The sequence below is a fragment of the Oncorhynchus masou genome, chromosome 26 (assembly GCF_036934945.1).
Source record: "Oncorhynchus masou masou isolate Uvic2021 chromosome 26, UVic_Omas_1.1, whole genome shotgun sequence".
Taxonomy (NCBI): Eukaryota; Metazoa; Chordata; class Actinopteri; order Salmoniformes; family Salmonidae; genus Oncorhynchus; species Oncorhynchus masou.
The window spans coordinates 23,874,992-23,897,431 of NC_088237.1; the positions used below are offsets into that span (position 1 = coordinate 23,874,992).

General features: G+C 39.7%; 1 protein-coding gene across 1 annotated transcript in view; it reads right to left on the reverse strand.

Moving 5' to 3' along the window:
- LOC135515081 (decorin-like) overlaps positions 1-22,440 on the reverse strand; it is a 43,888-nt gene that overhangs the window by 15,114 nt on the left and 6,334 nt on the right. The window contains exons 2-3 of the mRNA XM_064938913.1: positions 16,497-16,735; positions 8,472-8,584 (exon numbers count right to left, since the gene is read on the reverse strand). Of these exons, the coding sequence (XP_064794985.1) occupies positions 8,472-8,584; positions 16,497-16,716 (333 nt within the window). The 5' untranslated portion in view covers positions 16,717-16,735. The remainder of the gene's footprint in view (positions 1-8,471; positions 8,585-16,496; positions 16,736-22,440) is intronic.

The following is a 22,440-nucleotide window of genomic DNA, read 5'->3' on the forward strand; positions in this document are numbered from 1 at the left end:
AGTGGACAAATTGAGTGTTTAGTGGACATATTGAGTGTTTAGTGGACATATTGAGTATTTAGTGGACAAATTAAGTGTTTAGTGGACATATTGAGTGGTTTGTGAAAATATTGAGTGTTTAGTGGACATATTGAGTATTTAGTAGACAAATTGAGTGTTTTGTGGACATATTGAGTGTTTAGTTGACAAATTGAGTGTTTTGTGGACATATTGAGTGTTTAGTGGACATGTTGAGTATTTTGTGGATATACAGTATTAAGTGTTTAGTGGACATAGAGTGTTAAGTGGACATACAGTATTAAGTGTTTTGTGGACATATTGAGTGTTTAGTGAACATATTGAGTATTTAGTGGACAAATTGAGTGTTTAGTGAACATATTGAGTGTTTAGTGGACATATTGAGTATTTAGTGGACAAATTGAGTGTTTTGTGGACATATTGAGTGTTTAGTGGACATATTAAGTGTTTAGTGGACATATTGAGTGTTTAGTGGACATATTGAATGTTTAGTGGACATGTTCATGTTCAGTATTTAGTGGAATAATTGAGTGTTTAGTGGACATATTATGTGTTTAGTGGACATGTTGAGTGTTTAGTGGACATTTTGAGTGTTTAGTGGACATATTGAGTGTTTAGTGGACATATTGAGTATTTAGTGGATATACAGTATTAAGTGTTTAGTGGACATATTAAGATTTTGTGGACATTTTGAGTGTTTAGTGGACATATTGAAGGTTTAGTGGACATATTGAGTATTTTGTGGATATACAGTATTAAGTGTTTAGTGGACATATTGAGTGTTAAGTGGACATAGAGTATTAAGTGTTTAGTGGACATATTAAGTGTTTAGTGGACATATTAAGTGTTTAGTGGACATGTTGAGTATTTTGTGGACATATTGAGGGTTTAGTGGACATATTGAGTGTTTAGTGGACATTTTGAGAATTTAGTGGATGAATTGAGTGTTTCGTGGACATATTAAGTGTTTAGTAGACAAATTAAGTGTTTCGTGGACATATTGAGTGTTTTGTGGACATATTAAGTATTTCATTGTACAAATTAAGTGTTTAGTGGACATATTGAGTATTTAGTGGACAAATTGAGTCTTTAGCGGACATATTGAGTGTTTAGTGGACATATTGAGTGTTTACTGGACATACAGTATTAAGTGTTTAGTGGACATATTGAGTGTTTAGTGGACATACAGTATTAAGTGTTTAGTGGACATATTGAGTGTTTAGTGGACATACAGTATTAAGTGTTTAGTGGACATATTGAGTGTTTAGTGGACATACAGTATTAAGTGTTTAGTGGAAAAATTGAGTTTTAAGTGGACATACAGTATTAAGTGTTTAGTGGACATATTGAGTGTTAAGTGGACATACAGTATTAAGTGTTTAGTGGACATATTGAGTGTTTAGTGGACATATTGAGTGTTTAGTGGACATATTGATTATTTAGTGGACAAATTGAGTGTTTAGTGGACATACAGTATTAAGTGTTTTGTGGACATATTGAGTGTTGAGTGGACATATTGAGTGTTTAGTGGACATATTGAGTGTTTAGTGGACATATTGAGTATTTAGTGGACAAATTGAGTGTTTAGTGGACATATTGAGTGTTTAGTGGACATTTTTAGTATTTAGTGTTCAAATTGAGTGTTTAGTGGACATATTAAGTGTTTAGTGGACATGTTGAGTATTTTGTGGATATACAGTATTAAGTGTTTAGTGGACATAGAGTGTTAAGTGGACATACAGTATTAAGTGTTTTGTGGACATATTGAGTGTTTAGTGAACATATTGAGTATATAGTGGAGAAATTGATTGTTTAGTGGACATATTGAGTATTTAGTGGACAAATTGAGTGTTTTGTGGACATATTGAGTGTTTAGTGGACATATTGAGTGTTTAGTGGACATGTTGAGTGTTTTGTGGACATATTAAGTATTTTAGTGTACAAATTAAGTGTTTAGTGGACATATTGAGTGTTTAGTGGACATATTGAGTGTTTAGTGGACATGTTGAGTATTTAGTGGACAAATTGAGTGTTTAGTGGACATATTGAGTGTTTAGTGGACATATTGAGTATTTAGTGGACAGATTAAGTGTTTAGTGGACATATTGAGTGTTTAGTGAACATATTGAGTGTTTAGTGGACATATTGAGTATTTAGTGGACAAATTGAGTGTTTTGTGGACATGTTGAGTGTTTAGTGGACAAATTGAGTGTTTTGTGGACATATTGAGTGTTTAGTGGACATGTTGAGTATTTTGTGGATATACAGTATTCAGTGTTTAGTGGACATAGAGTGTTAAGTGGACATACAGTATTAAGTGTTTTGTGGACATATTGAGTGTTTAGTGAACATATTGAGTATATAGTGGACAAATTGATTGTTTATTGAACATATTGAGTGTTTAGTGGACATATTGAGTATTTAGTGGACAAATTGAGTGTTTTGTGGACATATTGAGTGTTTAGTGGACATATTGAGTGTTTAGTGGACATATTGAGTGTTTAGTGGACATATTGAGTATTTAGTGGATATACAGTATTAAGTGTTTAGTGGACATATTAAGTGTTTAGTGGACAAATTGTGTGTTTAGTGGACATATTGAGTGTTTTGTGGACATGTTGAGTGTTTAGTGGACAAATTGAGTGTTTAGTGGACATATTAAGTGTTTAGTGGACATATTATTTGTTTAGTGGACATGTTGAGTGTTTAGTGGATATTTTGAGAGTTCAGTGGACATATTGAGTGTTTAGTGGACATATTGAGTTTTTAGTGGACATATTGAGTGTTTAGTGGACATATTGAGTGTTTAGTGGACATATTAAGTGCTTAGTGGACATATATAGTGTTTAGTGGACATATTGAGTGTTTCTGGACATATTGAGTGTTTAGTTGACAAATTGAGTGCTTAGTGGACATATTGAGTGTTTAGTGGACATATTAAGTGTTTAGTGGACATATTAAGTGTTTAGTGGACATACAGTATTAAGTGTTTAGTGGAAATATTAAGTGTTTAGTGAACATATTAAGTGTTTAGTGGACATATTGAGTGTTTCGTGGACATACTGAGTGTTTAGTGGCCAAATTGAGTGTTTAGTGGACATATTATGTGTTTAGTGGGCATGTTGAGTGTTTTGTGGGCATGTTGAGTGTTTAGTGGACATTGTGAGTGTTTAGTGGACATATTAAGTGTTTAGTGGACATGTTGAGTATTTTGTGGATATACAGTATTAAGTGTTTAGTGGACATAGAGTGTTAGTGGACATACAGTATTAAGTGTTTTGTGGACATATTGAGTGTTTAGTGAACATATTGAGTATTTAGTGGACAAATTGAGTGTTTAGTGAACATATTGAGTGTTTAGTGGACATATTGAGTATTTAGTGGACAAATTGAGTGTTTTGTGGACATATTGAGTGTTTAGTGGACATATTAAGTGTTTAGTGGACATATTGAGTGTTTAGTGGACATATTGAATGTTTAGTGGACATGTTCATGTTCAGTATTTAGTGGAATAATTGAGTGTTTAGTGGACATATTATGTGTTTAGTGGACATGTTGAGTGTTTAGTGGACATTTTGAGTGTTTAGTGGACATATTGAGTGTTTAGTGGACATATTGAGTATTTAGTGGATATACAGTATTAAGTGTTTAGTGGACATATTAAGATTTTGTGGACATTTTGAGTGTTTAGTGGACATATTGAAGGTTTAGTGGACATATTGAGTATTTTGTGGATATACAGTATTAAGTGTTTAGTGGACATATTGAGTGTTAAGTGGACATAGAGTATTAAGTGTTTAGTGGACATATTAAGTGTTTAGTGGACATATTAAGTGTTTAGTGGACATGTTGAGTATTTTGTGGACATATTGAGGGTTTAGTGGACATATTGAGTGTTTAGTGGACATTTTGAGAATTTAGTGGATGAATTGAGTGTTTAGTGGACATATTAAGTGTTTAGTAGACAAATTAAGTGTTTCGTGGACATATTGAGTGTTTTGTGGACATATTAAGTATTTCATTGTACAAATTAAGTGTTTAGTGGACATATTGAGTATTTAGTGGACAAATTGAGTCTTTAGCGGACATATTGAGTGTTTAGTGGACATATTGAGTGTTTACTGGACAGTATTAAGTGTTTAGTGGACATATTGAGTGTTTAGTGGACATACAGTATTAAGTGTTTAGTGGACATATTGAGTGTTTAGTGGACATACAGTATTAAGTGTTTAGTGGACATATTGAGTGTTTAGTGGACATATTAAGTGTTTAGTGGAAAAATTGAGTTTTAAGTGGACATACAGTATTAAGTGTTTAGTGGACATATTGAGTGTTAAGTGGACATACAGTATTAAGTGTTTAGTGGACATATTGAGTGTTTAGTGGACATATTGAGTGTTTAGTGGACATATTGATTATTTAGTGGAAAATTGAGTGTTTAGTGGACATACAGTATTAAGTGTTTTGTGGACATATTGAGTGTTTAGTGGACATATTGAGTGTTTAGTGGACATATTAAGTGTTTAGTGGACATATTGAGTATTTAGTGGACAAATTGAGTGTTTAGTGGAAATATTGAGTGTTTAGTGGACATATTTAGTATTTAGTGTTCAAATTGAGTGTTTAGTGGACACATTAAGTGTTTAGTGGACATGTTGAGTATTTTGTGGATATACAGTATTAAGTGTTTAGTGGACATAGAGTGTTAAGTGGACAGTATTAAGTGTTTTGTGGACATATTGAGTGTTTAGTGAACATATTGAGTATATAGTGGAGAAATTGATTGTTTAGTGGACATATTGAGTATTTAGTGGACAAATTGAGTGTTTTGTGGACATATTGAGTGTTTAGTGGACATATTGAGTGTTTAGTGGACATGTTGAGTGTTTTGTGGACATATTAAGTATTTTAGTGTACAAATTAAGTGTTTAGTGGACATATTGAGTGTTTAGTGGACATATTGAGTGTTTAGTGGACATGTTGAGTATTTAGTGGACAAATTGAGTGTTTAGTGGACATATTGAGTGTTTAGTGGACATATTGAGTATTTAGTGGACAGATTAAGTGTTTAGTGGACATATTGAGTGTTTAGTGAACATATTGAGTGTTTAGTGGACATATTGAGTATTTAGTGGACAAATTGAGTGTTTTGTGGACATGTTGAGTGTTTAGTGGACAAATTGAGTGTTTTGTGGACATATTGAGTGTTTAGTGGACATGTTGAGTATTTTGTGGATATACAGTATTCAGTGTTTAGTGGACATAGAGTGTTAAGTGGACATACAGTATTAAGTGTTTTGTGGACATATTGAGTGTTTAGTGAACATATTGAGTATATAGTGGACAAATTGATTGTTTAGTGAACATATTGAGTGTTTAGTGGACATATTGAGTATTTAGTGGACAAATTGAGTGTTTAGTGGACATATTGAGTGTTTAGTGGACATATTGAGTGTTTAGTGGACATATTGAGTGTTTAGTGGACATATTGAGTATTTAGTGGATATACAGTATTAAGTGTTTAGTGGACATATTAAGTGTTTAGTGGACAAATTGTGTGTTTAGTGGACATATTGAGTGTTTTGTGGACATGTTGAGTGTTTAGTGGACAAATTGAGTGTTTAGTGGACATATTAAGTGTTTAGTGGACATATTATTTGTTTTGTGGACATGTTGAGTGTTTAGTGGATATTTTGATTGTTCAGTGGACATATTGAGTGTTTAGTGGACATATTGAGTTTTTAGTGGACATATTGAGTGTTTAGTGGACATATTAAGTGCTTAGTGGACATATATAGTGTTTAGTGGACATATTGAGTGTTTCTGGACATATTGAGTGTTTAGTGGACAAATTGAGTGCTTAGTGGACATATTAAGTGTTTAGTGGACATACAGTATTAAGTGTTTAGTGGAAATATTAAGTGTTTAGTGAACATATTAAGTGTTTAGTGGCCAAATTGAGTGTTTAGTGGACATATTATGTGTTTAGTGGGCATGTTGAGTGTTTAGTGGGCATGTTGAGTGTTTAGTGGACATTGTGAGTGTTTAGTGGACATATTGAGTGTTTCGTGGACATATTGAGAGTTTAGTGGACATATTATGTGTTTAGTGGGCATGTTGAGTGTTTAGTGCATATTTTGAAAGTTTAGTGGACATATTGATTGTTTAGTGGACATATTGCATTTTTAGTGGACATATTGAGTGTTTAGTGGACATATTTTAGTGTTTATTGGACATATGAGTGTTTCGTGGGCATACAGTATTAAGTGTTTAGTGGACATATTGAATGTTTAGTGGACATATTAAGTGTTTAGTGGACATTTTGAGTATTTTGTGGCTATACAGTATTATGTGTTTAGTGGACATTGTGAGTGTTTAGTGGACATATTGAGTGTTTAGTGGACATATTGAGTGTTTAGTGGACATATTAAGTGTTTAGTGGACATACAGTATTAAGTGTTTAGTGGACATATTCAGTGTTTAGTGAACATATTAAGTGTTTAGTGGACATATTGAGTGTTTAGTGGACATATTGAGTGTTTAGTTGAGATATTGAGTGTTTAGTGGACATATTATGTGTTTAGTGGACATATTGAGTGTTTAGTGGACATATTGAGTGTTTAGTGGACATATTGAGTGTTTCGTGGACATATTATGTGTTTAGTGGACATGTTGAGTGTTTAGTGGACATATTGAGTGTTTAGTGGACATATTATGTGTTTAGTGGACATATTGAGTGTTTAGTGGACATATTTAGTTTTTAGTGGACATATTGAGTGTTTAGTGGATAAATTGAGTGTTTAGTGGACATATTATGTGTTTAGTGGACATGTTGAGTGTTTAGTGGACATATTTTAGTGTTTATTGGACATATGAGTGTTTCGTGGGCATACAGTATTAAGCGTTTAGTGTAAAAATTTGAGTGTTTAGTGGAGATATTGAGTGTTTATTGGACATATTGAGTGTTTAGTTGAGATATTGAGTGTTTAGTGGACATATTATGTGTTTAGTGGACATATTGAGTGTTTAGTGGACATATTGAGTGTTTAGTGGACATATTGAGTGTTTCGTGGACATATTATGTGTTTAGTGGACATGTTGAGTGTTTAGTGGACATATTGAGTGTTTAGTGGACATATTATGTGTTTAGTGGACATATTGAGGTTTTAGTGGGCATACAGCATTAAGTGTTTAGTGGACATATTAAGTGTTTAGTGGACATATTAAGTGTTTAGTGGACATACAGTTTTAAGTGTTTAGTGGACATATTAAGTGTTTAGTGAACATATTAAGTGTTTAGTGGACATATTGAGTGTTTCGTGGACATATTGAGTGTTTAGTGGACAAATTGAGTGTTTAGTGGACATATTATGTGTTTAATGGGCATGTTGAGTGTTTAGTGGGCATGTTGAGTGTTTAGTGGACATATTGAGTGTTTAGTGGACATATTGAATTTTTAGTGGACATATTGAGTGTTTAGTGGACATATTTTAGTGTTTATTGGACATATGAGTGTTTCGTGGGCATACAGTATTAAGTGTTTAGTGGACATATTGAATGTTTAGTGGACATATTAAGTGTTTAGTGGACATTTTGAGTATTTTGTGGCTATACAGTATTATGTGTTTAGTGGACATTGTGAGTGTTTAGTGGACATATTGAGTGTTTAGTGGACATATTGAGTGTTTAGTGGACATGTTAAGTGTTTAGTGGACATACAGTATTAAGTGTTTAGTGGATATATTCAGTGTTTAGTGAACATATTAAGTGTTTAGTGGACATATTGAGTGTTTAGTGGACATATTGAGTGTTTAGTGGACATATTGAGTGTTTAGTGGACATATTATGTGTTTAGTGGGCATGTTGAGTGTTTAGTGGGCATGTTGAGTGTTTAGCGGACATTTTGAGTGTTTAGTGGACATATTGAGTGTTTAGTGGACATATTTAGTTTTTAGTGGACATATTGAGTGTTTAGTGGACAAATTGAGTGTTTAGTGGACATATTATGTGTTTAGTGGACATGTTGAGTGTTTAGTGGACATATTTTAGTGTTTATTGGACATATGAGTGTTTCGTGGGCATACAGTATTAAGCGTTTAGTGTAAAAATTTGAGTGTTTAGTGGAGATATTGAGTGTTTATTGGACATATTGAGTGTTTAGTTGAGATATTGAGTGTTTAGTGGACATATTATGTGTTTAGTGGACATATTGAGTGTTTAGTGGACATATTGAGTGTTTAGTGGACATATTGAGTGTTTCGTGGACATATTATGTGTTTAGTGGACATGTTGAGTGTTTAGTGGACATATTGAGTGTTTAGTGGACATATTATGTGTTTAGTGGACATATTGAGTGTTTAGTGGACATATTGAGTGTTTCATGGACATATTGAGTGTTTAGTGGACATATTGAGTGTTTAGTGGAGGGGACATATAGAGTGGTAAACTCTTACTTGGAGTCCCTTCAGAGTCTTGAAGTCATTCTCCTTGATCTCAGTGATCTTGTTGTTCTGCAGGTCCAGCAGTGTGCTGTCTGCAGGGATCTCATCTGGAACACTCTTCAGCCCTGCAGAAGAAGAGGAAGGAGAGTAGAGATACTCACAGACCGAGACAAAACAGGAAGGAGAGGAGAGCTACTTCTAGGCCAGTCTGTTGAAGCTAGTTTCATAGCTCCATGTGATTTTACCCTGCCATAAGCATTTGTGTGCATGATGAGGCACGACAAGGAGTGTGTTTGTGTGTGTGTGCGTGAGAGAGGTTTGTCCAGGTGACAGGAAACTTCCTGAGCTGTGCTGCAGCTGTGCCTGCTAGCTGATGGGAAATTAAGTTTGCAGTAGAGTCGGAACAAGGAAACTAGGACATTTCAGACTTTCTAACTAGTTGTAGTTATACACGTTCCGCGTTCAACCAGTTTGCAAGTCAGAAATGTCAAAATGTTTAGCATGTCAACAGTGAATAACCCCAAAGAACCAACGTATGATGTGTTTCGTGGTAATAGTCCAGACATGAGTGATACCAGATACCCCATGAGTTAGCATTGAAACAATCTATGGCATACAGTGTGGAAATGGGACTCAAAATGAATTTCCGTCAATTTCAAGTGTCCACATACCTGGACACTGACCTCATTGCATGCTGTTTGGGTTGGAGAGTACATTGCATTATTTGGCACTGAGACAGTAAATGTCACCTGTCTATATTACTGGTAAACCAGAACCATATGTTCTGAGGGAGAACACTGAGGGAATAATGAGATGGGGTGATGTATACACGATGTAGATGTATTGGGTAAATTATGTATTTTTGTGTAATATGATTCTGTTTTATTGTGTTCTATTCTAACTTTTCTATTATATTATGTTCTGTTATATTCTATTCCATTCTATTCTATTGTGTTATATTCTATTATATTCTGTTTTATTCTATTATTTTCTATTCTATTGTGTTCTATTCCATTCTATTCTATTCTGTTGTGTTCTATTCCATTGCATTCTATTCTATTATTTTCTATTCTACTCTATTCTGTTCTATTCTATTCTATTCTATTCTATTGGTATTGTTTTAAATAGAGGGCGAACACAGAGAGCTACCACAAGTCATCAACACAATGTCTAAGGGTCAAGGTTCACATGGCTGGTTTCCATTCTAGAGGACAGCGGTTGTCTCTGGAATAAACTGTTTAGTTATTCAGGGCTTAAATGCTGTGTATTTTAAACTCCACATATGCAGACACACTTTGGCTTAAAAGCTTTGAGTACGCCCCACTTACACAAACATTCTCTTCAGCTCAGATGGCTTTTCTATCAGTTTCTCCTACCCTGCCCAAGCCCCACAATCCTCCACACAGCTGTCTGTAGGCTCTCACTGTGCGGCATATCACCACTGTGCTCCCTCTCTCCATCTCCCACTTAATATCTTCTCTCTTCTCTCACTCCTCATGTCTTTCTCTCATATCCCTTCACCCTTCCATCACGTCTCTTTCTCATCTACTCGCTCTCCTTTTCCATCCATCACCTTCTCTCTCTCCTCTCATTACATCTCGATCTCCTCCCTCTACCTCAATCCATCTTTGTTATTCTCTCTCTCGCTCTCTCTCTCTCTCTCTCTCTCTCTCTCTCTCTCTCTCGCAGCGTGAGGTGAACCACATGGCGTTCTGTCAGTCAGAGCTGACGTGGTTGGTACGGTAAACAGTTTGGCGAGAGTATGTCTACGTGTAGGAGAGGGAGACAGGGATGAGAGGTCAGTTACTGAGAGTCAGGTGTCTGGAAAGTCTGGTTGAGATGTTTAGTATCAGGGTTTTTGTCCTCTGGAAGGATTGGAAAAGAAAGACTGAATAGCAGACAACAGACTTCTGTTATGAGCCACCTGTGTGTAATGGATGTATTTACAGTGCCTCTGGTCACACTCACTGGTCCCAAGCATAGCCGAAAGCTGCCCAGTGACATGAGCCTACCGGACGAGCTAAACTACTTATATGCTCGCTTTGAGGCAAATAACACTGAAACATGCATGAGAGCACCTGCTGTACCGAAAGACTGTGTGATCATGCTCTCTGCAGCCGATGTGAGTAAGATCTTTAGACAGGTCAACATTCACAAGGCCGCAGGGTCAGACGGATTACCAGGACGTGTACTGCGAGCATGCGCTGACCAACTAGCAAGTGTCTTCATTGACATTTTCAACCCCTCCCTGTCCGAGTCTGTAACACCAACATGTTTTAAACAGACCACCATCGTGCCTGTGCCCAAGAACACTAAGGTAACCTGCATCCCAGAAACCCTAGACCCACTCCAATTTGCATACCGCCTCAACAGATCCACAGATGATGCAGTCTCTATTGCACTCCACACAGCTCTTTCCAACTGGGACAAAAGGAACACCTATGTGAGAATGCTATTCATTGACTACAGGTCAGCGTTCAACACCATAGTGCCCTCAAAGCTCATCAATAAGCTAAGGACCCTGGGACTAAACCCCTCCCTCTGCAACTGGATCCTGGACTTCCTGACGGGCCGCCCCCAGGTGGTAAGGGTAGGTAACAACACATACGCAACGCTGATCTTCAACACAGGGACCCCTCAGGGGTGCGTGCTCAGCCCCCTCCTGTACTCCCTGTTCACTCATGACTGCATGGCCAGGCACGACTCCAACACCATCATTAAATTTGCCAATGATACAACAGTGTTGTAGGCCTTATCACCGACAACAGCGAGACAGCATATAGGGAGGAGGTCAGAGACCTGGCCGTGTTGTGCCAGGACAACAACCTCTCCCTCAATGTGATCAAGACAAAGGAGATGATTGTGGACTACAGGAAAAAGAGGACCGAGCACACTCCCATTCTCATCGATGGGGCTGCAGTGAAGCAGGTTGAGAGGTTCCTTGGTGTCCACATCACCAACAAACTAAAATGGTCCAAACACACCATGACAGTCGTGAAGCGGGCACGACAAAGCGTATTCCCCCTCAGGAGACTGAAAAGATTTGGCATGGGTCCTCAGATCCTCAAAAGGTTCTACAGCTGCAGGTTCAGCAGCTGCAACTGCTCGACCTCCGACCGCAAGGCACTACAGAGGGTAGTGCGAACGGCCCAGTACATCACTGGGGCCAAGCTTCCTGCTATCCAGGACCACTATACCATGGGGTGTCAGAGGAAGGCCCTAAAAATTGTCAAAGACTCCAGCCACCCTAGTCATAGACTATTCTCTCTGCTATCACATGGCAAGTGGTACTGGAGTGCCAAGTCTAGGTCCAAGAGGCTTCTAAACAGCTTCTACCCCCAAGCCATAAGACTCCTGAACATCTAGTCAAAAGGCTACCCAGACTATTCACCTTGTCCCCCCCTACCCTCCCGTCTCCACACCACTGCCACTCTCTGTTGTCATCTGTGCATAGTCACTTTAATTAACTCTACGTACATGTACATACTACCTCAACTAACTGGTGCCCCCGCACATTGACTCTGTACCGGCACTCCCCTGTATATTGTTATTTTACTGCTCTTCTTTAATTGCTTTTTACTTTTATCTCTTATTCTTATCCGTATTTCTTTAAACTGCACTGTCGGTTAGGTGCTCGATAGTAAGCATTTCACTGTAAGGTTGTATTCGGCACATGTGACTCATACAATTTGATTTGCTTGGAATCTTCCCCCAAAATATATTAATTGAATTAGTTTGTTCAAACTTGGGAGCATTTCCATAGCAATGTCACGGGAAAAATGGCTGGTCAGATCGTCTCAGTGCTCTGCAGATTATTCATTTAAGAAAGTCGGCTTGGCTGATACATACAGTAAGTAAGTGAGAGAAACCAGAGGTTGAGATAGTACGCTCTGTTCTTGTTGAGATACTGGCATGGTAACATGACCTCTTGACAAGTGGCAGACTAGAAAAATAGGAGCTGAATGCCAACATAGTCCCTTTATTGTAGCAATTTCAATAAAAGCCAAATTTATGTGATATCAAGCATATGATTGCCCTGGCCTCTTGCCCTCATGCTTTCAGCACATCCAATAATTAATTGCAACGTTTATACAATTTCCAGCCCTGCAATCCTTTATTTGGGGGGTGTACTGTAACTTTCTCTCCTTGTGAGGGGAAGGTCTTTTCAGTCATTATGGGTCTGATTGTCCCTTAGTTGAGCGTGAGTTTTCCATTACGTTGTCCATTCACAGCAGCACAGTGTAGCTACGTCTGTCAGCAACACTAGTAATCACTCAGTTCAGTCAGGGCATTGGGAAAAAGAAGGGTTTCTGTCATCCACAGCACCTGTTGACACATAGGGACCCATTAAATCAAACTCTCCTAGATAGGAGAGTTCAAGGCAACTGGGAACCTTATATCCCTGTCGGATGAAGGTCTTTGACGACTGTAACATCAGCCTGTTTTTAATCTAAACCTTAATGAAACTGAGCATTTTTTTATGAAGAGCCTTGTGTTCATTAAACCTAATTTCCTAACTCAGAAAGAAAGGAATCTGTTTTGATAGTACACCACCAGGGTTGGGGAGTAACGGATTACATGGAATCAATTATGTTGCCAGCAAAAATATAGTAATTAGATTACAGATACTTTTGAAAAACTAGATGATTACTTTAAGGATTACTTTTTAATTCAGAAAGGATATTTGAGAAAAAATACATCTTTGACAAATCTCTGTTTTCTCAATGACATTTAAATCAGCATTGAAAAAAGGAGAAAGTTTAAGTTTGTTCCACCTGAGTGAGTCAGAAACCGCTATGACGACACACCAAATGTGTTTGATGGATCGTGGGAAAAGAGCAGGAAAGGGTTTTGTAGGCTACATCCCAAGATATGTCTTCCAATGGTGCGACTGCTGTCGGCATCCAACGATTATCCAACTTGAATAAATGCTTGGCGGTAAGGATGACAGCAGTGGTGTAGTCTACGGCGATACGGATATCACTTATTGTTGATATCTACATAGCGCGTTGATGTGAATCACACTGCTGCTCCCTCATTTAGCTATTTGCACCTTACGGATTGTGGTTGTTGTGGATGGCTGTTCACAAATCTAAATGTGTATTTGAACCCAATAATGTTTGAATTCAAGATGTTTAAGCTGTCTAACAATCATTGTTTTTGAAACCAGTGGACAGCCAGTGAAAAATGTGTTCTTGCAACAGCTGCATAGTGTGGATCCAAGACTATGGAATAAATGTGGGTGCATTTATTGCTCAATCTAATTCATGCTGAAAAAAATGTATAAATCCATAGGCCTAATTGACACATGCTCAAACTTGCACACGATTGATATACTTAAAGGGGCAGTCTGTAGTTGCTACATCCATTTTTGGACTTATAAATTATATATACAGTATGTCCATTGATTTTTGAAGAATAGAACTTATAAATGCCTCATGAGCTTAGTTCAACTGTCACACTCCATGAGAACCCAGAATATAAGCTTGTTTTACTCCAATGTTTGTAAACATTAGCCTTATACCATGGATAAAACATTTTTTAAATTATTAATCTGAGAGTGGTTATATCACTCCAGGCCCATCCCTCAGCTTTTAACCAAAACAGAGGCAGGGCAGACGTTTTGTTATTGTTTCATCTGTGGATTTACCCTTTAAACATCTGCATATTATCAAGATATCAAAGTGTCACCAACAATAAGGTAAACAATAGGCCTATAGCAAATGCAGCATATGACATTCATTTTTCACACGTAAATAGCACTTTTCAGTAGTGCTCAAAGCATGCCATTCCATGAGCGCAGCATTTATTTTTCAACTCGAATCTATGAGCCCAATTAGTCCTCCATAACAACAAAATCATAAACAACAGAGTAGGGCTCGCTAATAAGTCCTTAGTTTTAGGGTCATGCTCAGGTAAAACTATTTGGCTAATCTATACTTCCATATTTCCAAGTCCTATTCTTAACGATAAAGTGGTATAATATTTATTGGAATGACTGGAATTCTGATAGACTTTGGTTTTTAAAATAAAGATATAATTGAATCATATTATTATTTTTTGTAGGAGAAAGCAATGGGTTAGAAGAAGCCAACATAACTAACCCATAAAGTAAAATTTAAGATCCATCTATGGCCCGTTATGTAAACTTTAACACTGATTTATTCTGCAATAGATGATGTTCAATTGGTAACATACATTTTTACATTCTTCTAATGCCTCTTAAGGGGAAAGTAATCTAAAAGTAACATAATGTAATCAGATTACGTTACTGAGTTTGGGCAATTCAAAAGTTACGTTACTGATTACAATTTTGGAGAAGTAATTAGTAATTGTAATGGATTACATTTAGAAAGTAACCTGCCCAACCCTGTACACCACAATGCCTGTCGAGTAATTGCCAAAAGTATTTTTTAAATAAATGTACTGTAACTACGTCTGGTGAACGTCTAGACTACTAGCCTCTGCACTACTTCCCGCTTCATCTCTGCACATACACATTTGATAACTGTAGCACACACCGCCAGCTGGACACCTGCAGAAAAAAGGCCTTGTGCTAACTTTTCCTTTATCATCCAGTTTTCTAACTGTAAAAGGGGGTGACATTGGATGGAAAGCAAACCAATCCAATCCAGCCCCCTCCCCTCCTAGGCCTGTGTGTGTGCCAGCAGGTCTGGGGAACAGATGCAGGCTCCAGGCCAGAGGGGCCGGTGCCAGAGATGAGGATCCAACTCTGGGGCTCCTGGGAGACGTTCAGCGCTAACAGGACCCAGTGAGGTAATGGAACCAGCCCTTTCCTGATCATCAGTCTCTCCATCTGTCTGTCGGAGTTGTTCTGTCTGTCTGTCTGGCTGCGTGGGTCAGTCTGTGTCTTTCACTTCCTCCACTGAAACTCATGGTTTCTTTGATTTCCCTCCTCTCTTTCTCTGTCCCTCTCCCTCCTTCTCTTTCACAGGTCTCTGTCTGTTTCTTTCTTCTCTCTCTCCTCTCTGTGTATACATCCCAGTCCATCTGTATCTCTCACTCTGTCTCTTTCTGTCTTTCTGTGTCTGTTTCTTTCTTCTCTCTCTCCTCTCTGTGTATACGTCCCAGTCCATCTGTATCTCTCACTCTGTCTCTTTCTGTCTTTCTGTGTCTGTTTCTTTCTTCTCTCTCTCCTCTCTGTGTATACATCCCAGTCCATCTGTACCTCTCACTCTGTCTTTGTCTGTCTCCAGTATTCCTCCCCTGCTCCACCCTTTTAAAACAAGAGTAAAGCCCCAAAACCAACCAAACTCATAGAGAAGAGAAGTTATACAAGCTAGATGAGCTACAGCCAAACAACTGGGTCAGTGACTTCCCTTGGCAGAGCTGTAGTCCTAGAGATGAGTCAGGCCAAAGCTTAAGGGTGATTGAAGCAAATAAACAGAATAATCTCGCAAACAATTAAGAGGATCAAGTAAATCATTTTAACTGTGTGGAAACAGAGCGCCAGGCTAATTCGTGGCAGAGTTCGTTTGCCTCCAGAGGGGATGGAGAAAGGAGCGATCTGACGGAGAAGAAAACAAGCTTTAGAACATTGGGCTTGTTAAACCGGGGTGAGTTCGAGACTTTCCCAAGCCCCGCTAACCTTTTAAATCGCTGCGTCTGCAAAAACAATTAGGAAAATAAGAAAAAGGCCAAAGTCCCGGCAAAACTATGTCATCGTCGCGGAAGAGCATGAAATTCGCAGCATCTGAGAGCGTTTAAAGTGGTCAGGCTGTGGCGGTATTCTTTTAGGCCAATTAACGAGCTGATGATGGGTAGATCAAACGCCAGACACTCTTTGAACATTTCTCTTAGGTCCCCAGATGGAGGGAACACCTCTTTGGGACCCAGGAAGATGTATCTTGTAAACTAAGGGACTGCCTCAGTTAGACAAGAGAGGGAGAGAAGAGCTGATGCAACAGGTTGTCTGTATTACACTGACAAATTGTCCTCAGCTCATGAAAACACATTGAATCACAGAAGTACATACTGTTATGATATTAAATATAATTTATTGGGAGAGTGTCTCACCTAAGTCGGAGCACTGCACCACGCGCAGGTGGCACTGGCAGCGGAAGGGGCACTTGGGTCCTTCGGGCATGGTGGGGATGTCCACGCTGGGCTCGATGGGCACCTCTGACAAACCAGAGCCCGCCTCATCCTCCATCATGAAGTCCAGGAAGCCTGACTGGCGGAAGGGAAGTGACCAGCACGCTGTGACCAGGAGCAGGGAGAGACAGGCTGACTTCATGGTGCCTCTGTCCGGGAGCCTAGGAGGGAGAGAAAAGGTCATGGCTTAGAGGTTAGAACTACTGTAGAGGGGTGCATGGGTATTGGTGGGTGGTAAAGGATGGGGGCAGAGGTGAGAGGTTAAGGTGTTCTACTTTTAGCAATAAAGAAGCTTTTTTATTGTATTCCATTGTTCTCCAAGTGTTGCTGACTCTCCTCTCTCCTTCAGTTTGCTCATCAACTCAAGCACCTGGGTTCAAAAGCGAGGTGGTGGCAGTGATCCCTTCCCTAAGAGGTCAAGGATAGAAAGAGGCCAACATTTCATTCAAGTAAAGGGTTGTGAGGTGATGTGTGGGGGTGACAGGGTGAGAGGGCAAAGGAGAAAGGGTAAAGGTCAGAGGTAGGAGGCTATATGCTAGAAGGCCAAGCACCTGGATTTGCTTAGGTTTGTAACAGGTCAGCAGGGGGAGAATGGCCTATTTACCTAAGAAAGGTTAAAGAGGAGAGGTCAGGGCAAAGCCAAGAACATTGGGAAGTGTATCAATCTGTAAAGGGGGACCACCAAGGCTGTACCAAGTGTATGTGCACTTCACAGGGCAGAAACAGTAAGTATGCAAACATATTAACAATATATGGTAACGATTTGTGAAAAATATCTTGTCAAACCAATGACTGATATCTGTATAATTGTACAGGAAAGTCATTTGTACTTATAGTGTTTTCCTTGTTTATCTCTCTCCATTTCAAGGCCCTCTAAGATTATAGGTAACCTGCCATATGCTGTGAGAAGTCTTCCAGTCTTCTTCTCTGACCGACAAGTCATGACCGCAATGGTCATCCATTCCAGTTCATTTTTGACCCACTCAAGCCTTCTGGCCAGTCCAGTTCCACAAAACACACTCTGTCCAGTCAAACTGACCCTGTTCTCCAAGCCCAGACAAATACAGCCCGATTACTGTACTGTACCAGTTCTCTCCAACTGGTTCAGGGTCACTGTTATTATTCAGCTCATGATGTTTGTGGTTACACACCGCCCCTTCAATTACTTTGGGACCAAAGAGAGAGGCGGGTCTGCTGGACCTTTGCATGACAGACAGATTGCTGGGTAGGTGACTGTGTGTGTGTGTGTGTGTGTACGTGTGTGTGTGTGTGTGTGTGTGTGTGTGTGTGTGTGTGTGTGTGTGTGTGTGTGTGTGTGTGCGTGTGTGCGTGTGTGTGCGCGTGTGTGTGTGTGTGCGCGTGTGTGTGTCCGGTTCTTAGGGTGGCGTCAGGTCAATGGGAACAGGATCAGGCCTTACGGCAGCTCTCTCTGAACATCCAGGGTAATTATAGGTCTAACCCACACTACAGCCATCACACAGACAGACAGAGCTACATTACAGCACTCAATGGGAACAGAGTTCTCCGAGAATACTGTATCATCGTTGGGATCAATTTAATGAAAAAATTGATGGGTTGATATGGAATGGATTCCAACCGTGTGGCATTTGCCTCTGCTCATCGTAATATTGGTGGACGAAGAAAACGAGGATTCAATTGGATTTTACTTGTAATGCTGTAACTTTGACTTCTATTTTCCATGAAGGACTGAGCCGTAGCCTATGGAAACATGTTATTAAGTAGCCTTGCCTTATTCGAGCTGGAACGACTGGAACGACTCAGCAGGAGTCCTTCTCCTGTTTCTGTAACATGAGGCAGCTTGATGTACAAGTGCACCCCCTGGACAGGATGCTAGTCTATCACAGGGCCTTACCTCCAATCTATCTCCTTAACGCTGAGTGTCAAGTGAGACAAATCATGTCCCGTTTTTAGTCTTTGTTATGACTCAGCCAGGGATTGAACTCACAACCTTCCAATCTCAGGGTGGACACACTAACCACAAGGACACTGAGTTGGAAACATGTGCCATGTGGAAATGTGTTGAAACTCTGAGATAAAACAGATCCAATCTTAGCTTAACAGTATGGAGGACCACACATGTTGGTCCAATCTTTTTAAACAGGGCAAATCTTGGCTCTAGGTTTAACTTATCTATAAGTCAATATGTAGGGGAATCCATAATGAATACCCTGTTAGTTAAACCTTCATTGGTCTGAGAGCAGGAAACCAAATAGAGATAGCAGGAAGGAATGCTGTACTAATTTGCATAAGGGTCATTCCACAAAAATAGGGCATTTTAAAAGCCTGTTATATTAAATGAAAATTCAATAAATCCATTTTTTTATATGGATAAAGACTTGCTGTAGTGCAAAATTCTGCATTTTGACATGTGGACCCTGTTACCCACAGATAGACAGGCTAGAAATGTTACAACAATTGATTTTGTTTTATGATTGCCACTCCCTGTTGCACATGACACGCTTCCATTCCCCCTGTCACAAGGGGATTTATGGCTGATTTAAGATGAAATCACGTTTGTTTTTTAAGTTACACTTCTCAAAAGGCACTGAATTGGTGGAACGACCCGTATAGTCCTTGACCACTAAGCATTGATCCTGATCTCCTCAGTGTCTGGACATTAGCCACTGCTGGAGGTACATGCAGGCAGGCAGGCACACACACGTACACACACACAGAGGAATTCATATTAAAAGCAGCCTCCTGTGTGTCCTCCCATTTCTAGGTGTTAATAAACCTTCCTGAGGCGTATTAAAACAAAGCAGGGCAGGAGGGAAGAGATACCAATCTCCTTGAAGAGGGAGATCTGTCAGTCATGTTTTTATTAAACACTATAAGACTGCTAATGAACTCCTATACTGGAACATTAGCAACAACTGTATAATACTACCTGCTGATTGGTTGGTAATATGCTAACCCAACAACGCCACATCCAATGTGGTGCTAATAATGATCAAAACTGACATACATGTCTAGGTTAGCTTATTTCATGTGTACAGGCATAGTACGATAAGGATTTGACACAATTGTGAGAAAAACATTGGAAGCTTGCAAACCATGCAAACCATGCCAATCAAGATCTTGATTCCAGTCCATTTAATAGTAAGGTGCAGTAGCCTAACTGCAGTGAATGCATTTCCTTTCTCTAACTAATCTGTATTCTAGAGAGGCTGAGCAATGCCACGAGACCCAACAATGCAGAAGGGAGTTCGTCACATTTTGGTTGAACCTGTGCAGGCAGACACATTCCATTAGACGTCCCACCGACCCCCAGGCATTGGCTCTTTCATCAGTAGTTTCCTGAAAGATATCCAGGAGAGAGGAGGGGAGAGGAGAGAGGGTGGAGGTACAGCTTCACAAGCATACAGAACTGATCTGGCGAGGCCCCCATGGTGCATCTGGAGCATCCATTGGTTAGATCACAGACGGCCCTAAAAAAATGCTTCGAAGTGCAAGTCTGTGTGTGAACCTAGAGGGCTTTGTCCACGGCACGCCACGACACGACAGACACAATCCTCTGCTAAACCATTTTAAAAAACCTGCCCCCATCAGTCCTTTGACTGGTCCTCAATCTCCCAACTGCTTGGCAATGTCTATTGGGCCAGCAAGTCCTTCTCTCTCTCTCTCTCTCTCTCTCTCTAGCTCTCTAATTGATGTTTTGTTTATGTGGATCTTTTGAGTTCTCAGTGTACTTCTCAGTGGGGCGGCAGGGTAGCCTAGTGGTTAGAGCGTTGGACTAGTAACCGGAAGGTTGTGAGTTCAAACCCCGAGCCGACAAGGTACAAATCTGTCGTTCTGCCCCTGAACAGGCAGTTAACCCACTGTTCCCAGGCCGTCATTGAAAATAAGAATGTGTTCTTAACTGACTTGCCTGGTTAAATAAAGGTAAAAATTAACTTGTAAGTCGCTCTGGATAAGAGCGTCTGCTAAATGACTTAAATGTAAATGTAATGTACTTCTAACGACTAATTCCAAAGGGCTTTACACTGTTTGTTGACAGCTGTATATGAAAGGCTTTGAGAGGGCTGAGGTGCACAATGCAAAGTGTGTGAGTGAAGGCCTTACATGTGTTCAGTCAGTGTCTAGGTATCTAGACCACACAGCGTTGCAGTTGACCCCGCTGTACGGTAACGTCTCCGGGAAGCAGTTGTCAGGGATCTAAGGACCATTGGATATAGTTGGTTAAAAAGCGAACTAAATAGCTACCCGAACTGTCTGCGTTGACCCTTTTTGCAGTTACTCTTTTGTCTCTGCTACTGTTCATTATCTGTCACTTTATTCCTAGTTGTATGTAAATATCTACGTGAATTACCTCGTACCCCTGCACATCCACTTGGTAATGGTACCTCGTGTATGTAGCCAAGTTATCGTTACTCATTGTGTATTTATTATTACTTTTATTAATACATTTAATGACTTTTTAATCATTTCTCTATTTTCTTTCCCTCTGCATTGTTGGGAAGGGCCCATGTGTAAGCATTTCACTGTTAGTCTATACCTGTTGTTTACGAAGCATGTGATTAATCAAATTTGATTTGATTTGATATGATCGTGGTTATTTTACTAGTGTATACTGCAGAGTAAAACATGTATTTGACATCGATAAGAATTATTGTTCTGGATATTGTTTGAAGGCTTAGGGAACTTGAATGGGCGGTATAGTGTGGTACATTATAGTGTGGTTTACCACTCAAGTTGAGTTAGTCTCATTGATGTACTGGGCAATGCCCACCAATATGCTTTTGCACATTGGCATATTTGTTGAACTCTCTCACCATTCGTGCCGTTCCGCTGATGCCCCCCCCCCCCCAAATCACGTCAGAGCCATCTTTTTGTCTGCCTGTTACAGTAGCAAAGGCAACAGGGCCAGATACTGTTCATATGCACTCAAGTGGACCTAACCTAGCAATTATTTGTCTTTTAATGAGGTGACAATTAGTGTACGTTAGTCAACTTGTGTCATCTGGTCAACATCACCGTGATTACTAGAACCAGATTGATTAGAGATATTGTAAATAGCGACACAATGACGTCTGACGGGGTCCGTATTTGGATCGTACAGGAGGAGGGCTGTAACTAGCTGTAGTGCTAGCTGTGAGCGATCTTTAATGTTGTGGATGCGTAATGTGAGATGTTATTTAGTTCCCGGATCAGTAGGGAACACGGTGCTATGAGGGCCTAGAGAGTTTTAACAGTTCTGAGATCAGTGGTTATTTTCCAGCCTTCAAAGTTTGTGTCCTCGATAAAATGTGTAAAAGGAGGTGTGTCTTCATACTATGTGTGTGTGTGTGTGTGTGTGTGTGTGTGTGTGTGTGTGTGTGTGTGTGTGTGTGTGTGTGTGTGTGTGTGTGTGTGTGTGTGTGTGTGTGTGTGTGTGTGTGCGTCTGACTACCTGTGTTCAATAATCGAAAGGTGGAAAGGTAGGAGCAGTCAAAAGACACCCTTTCCCTTTCATTCCTCCTCCTCCTCCTCCTCCTCCTCCTCCTCTCATTCTCTGTAAGGCCTGAGGGCTGTGTTTTGTCAGAGCAAGTCTGATCTTTCTCTCTGAGCGGAGGGGTGGGGGTTGACACTTCCTTTCGTGGCAGCAGCCTTGTCAACCCCCCTCCCTCCCTCTCATCTTCCCTCCCTTGCCACTTTCTGTAAAAATCTGGACACACTTCTGACAAGTCCCAGGCAGGAAGCAGATTACAGTAGTAGAGACACTATGTAACATATCAGTCTCATTATTCCCTCCTCATCTCTCTCTCTCTCTCGCTCTCTCTCTCTCTCTCTCTCTCTCTCTCTCACACACCATTCAGCTGTATTCCATCCATGCCACATGTACAGTATGTAGGTCATCAACCCATAC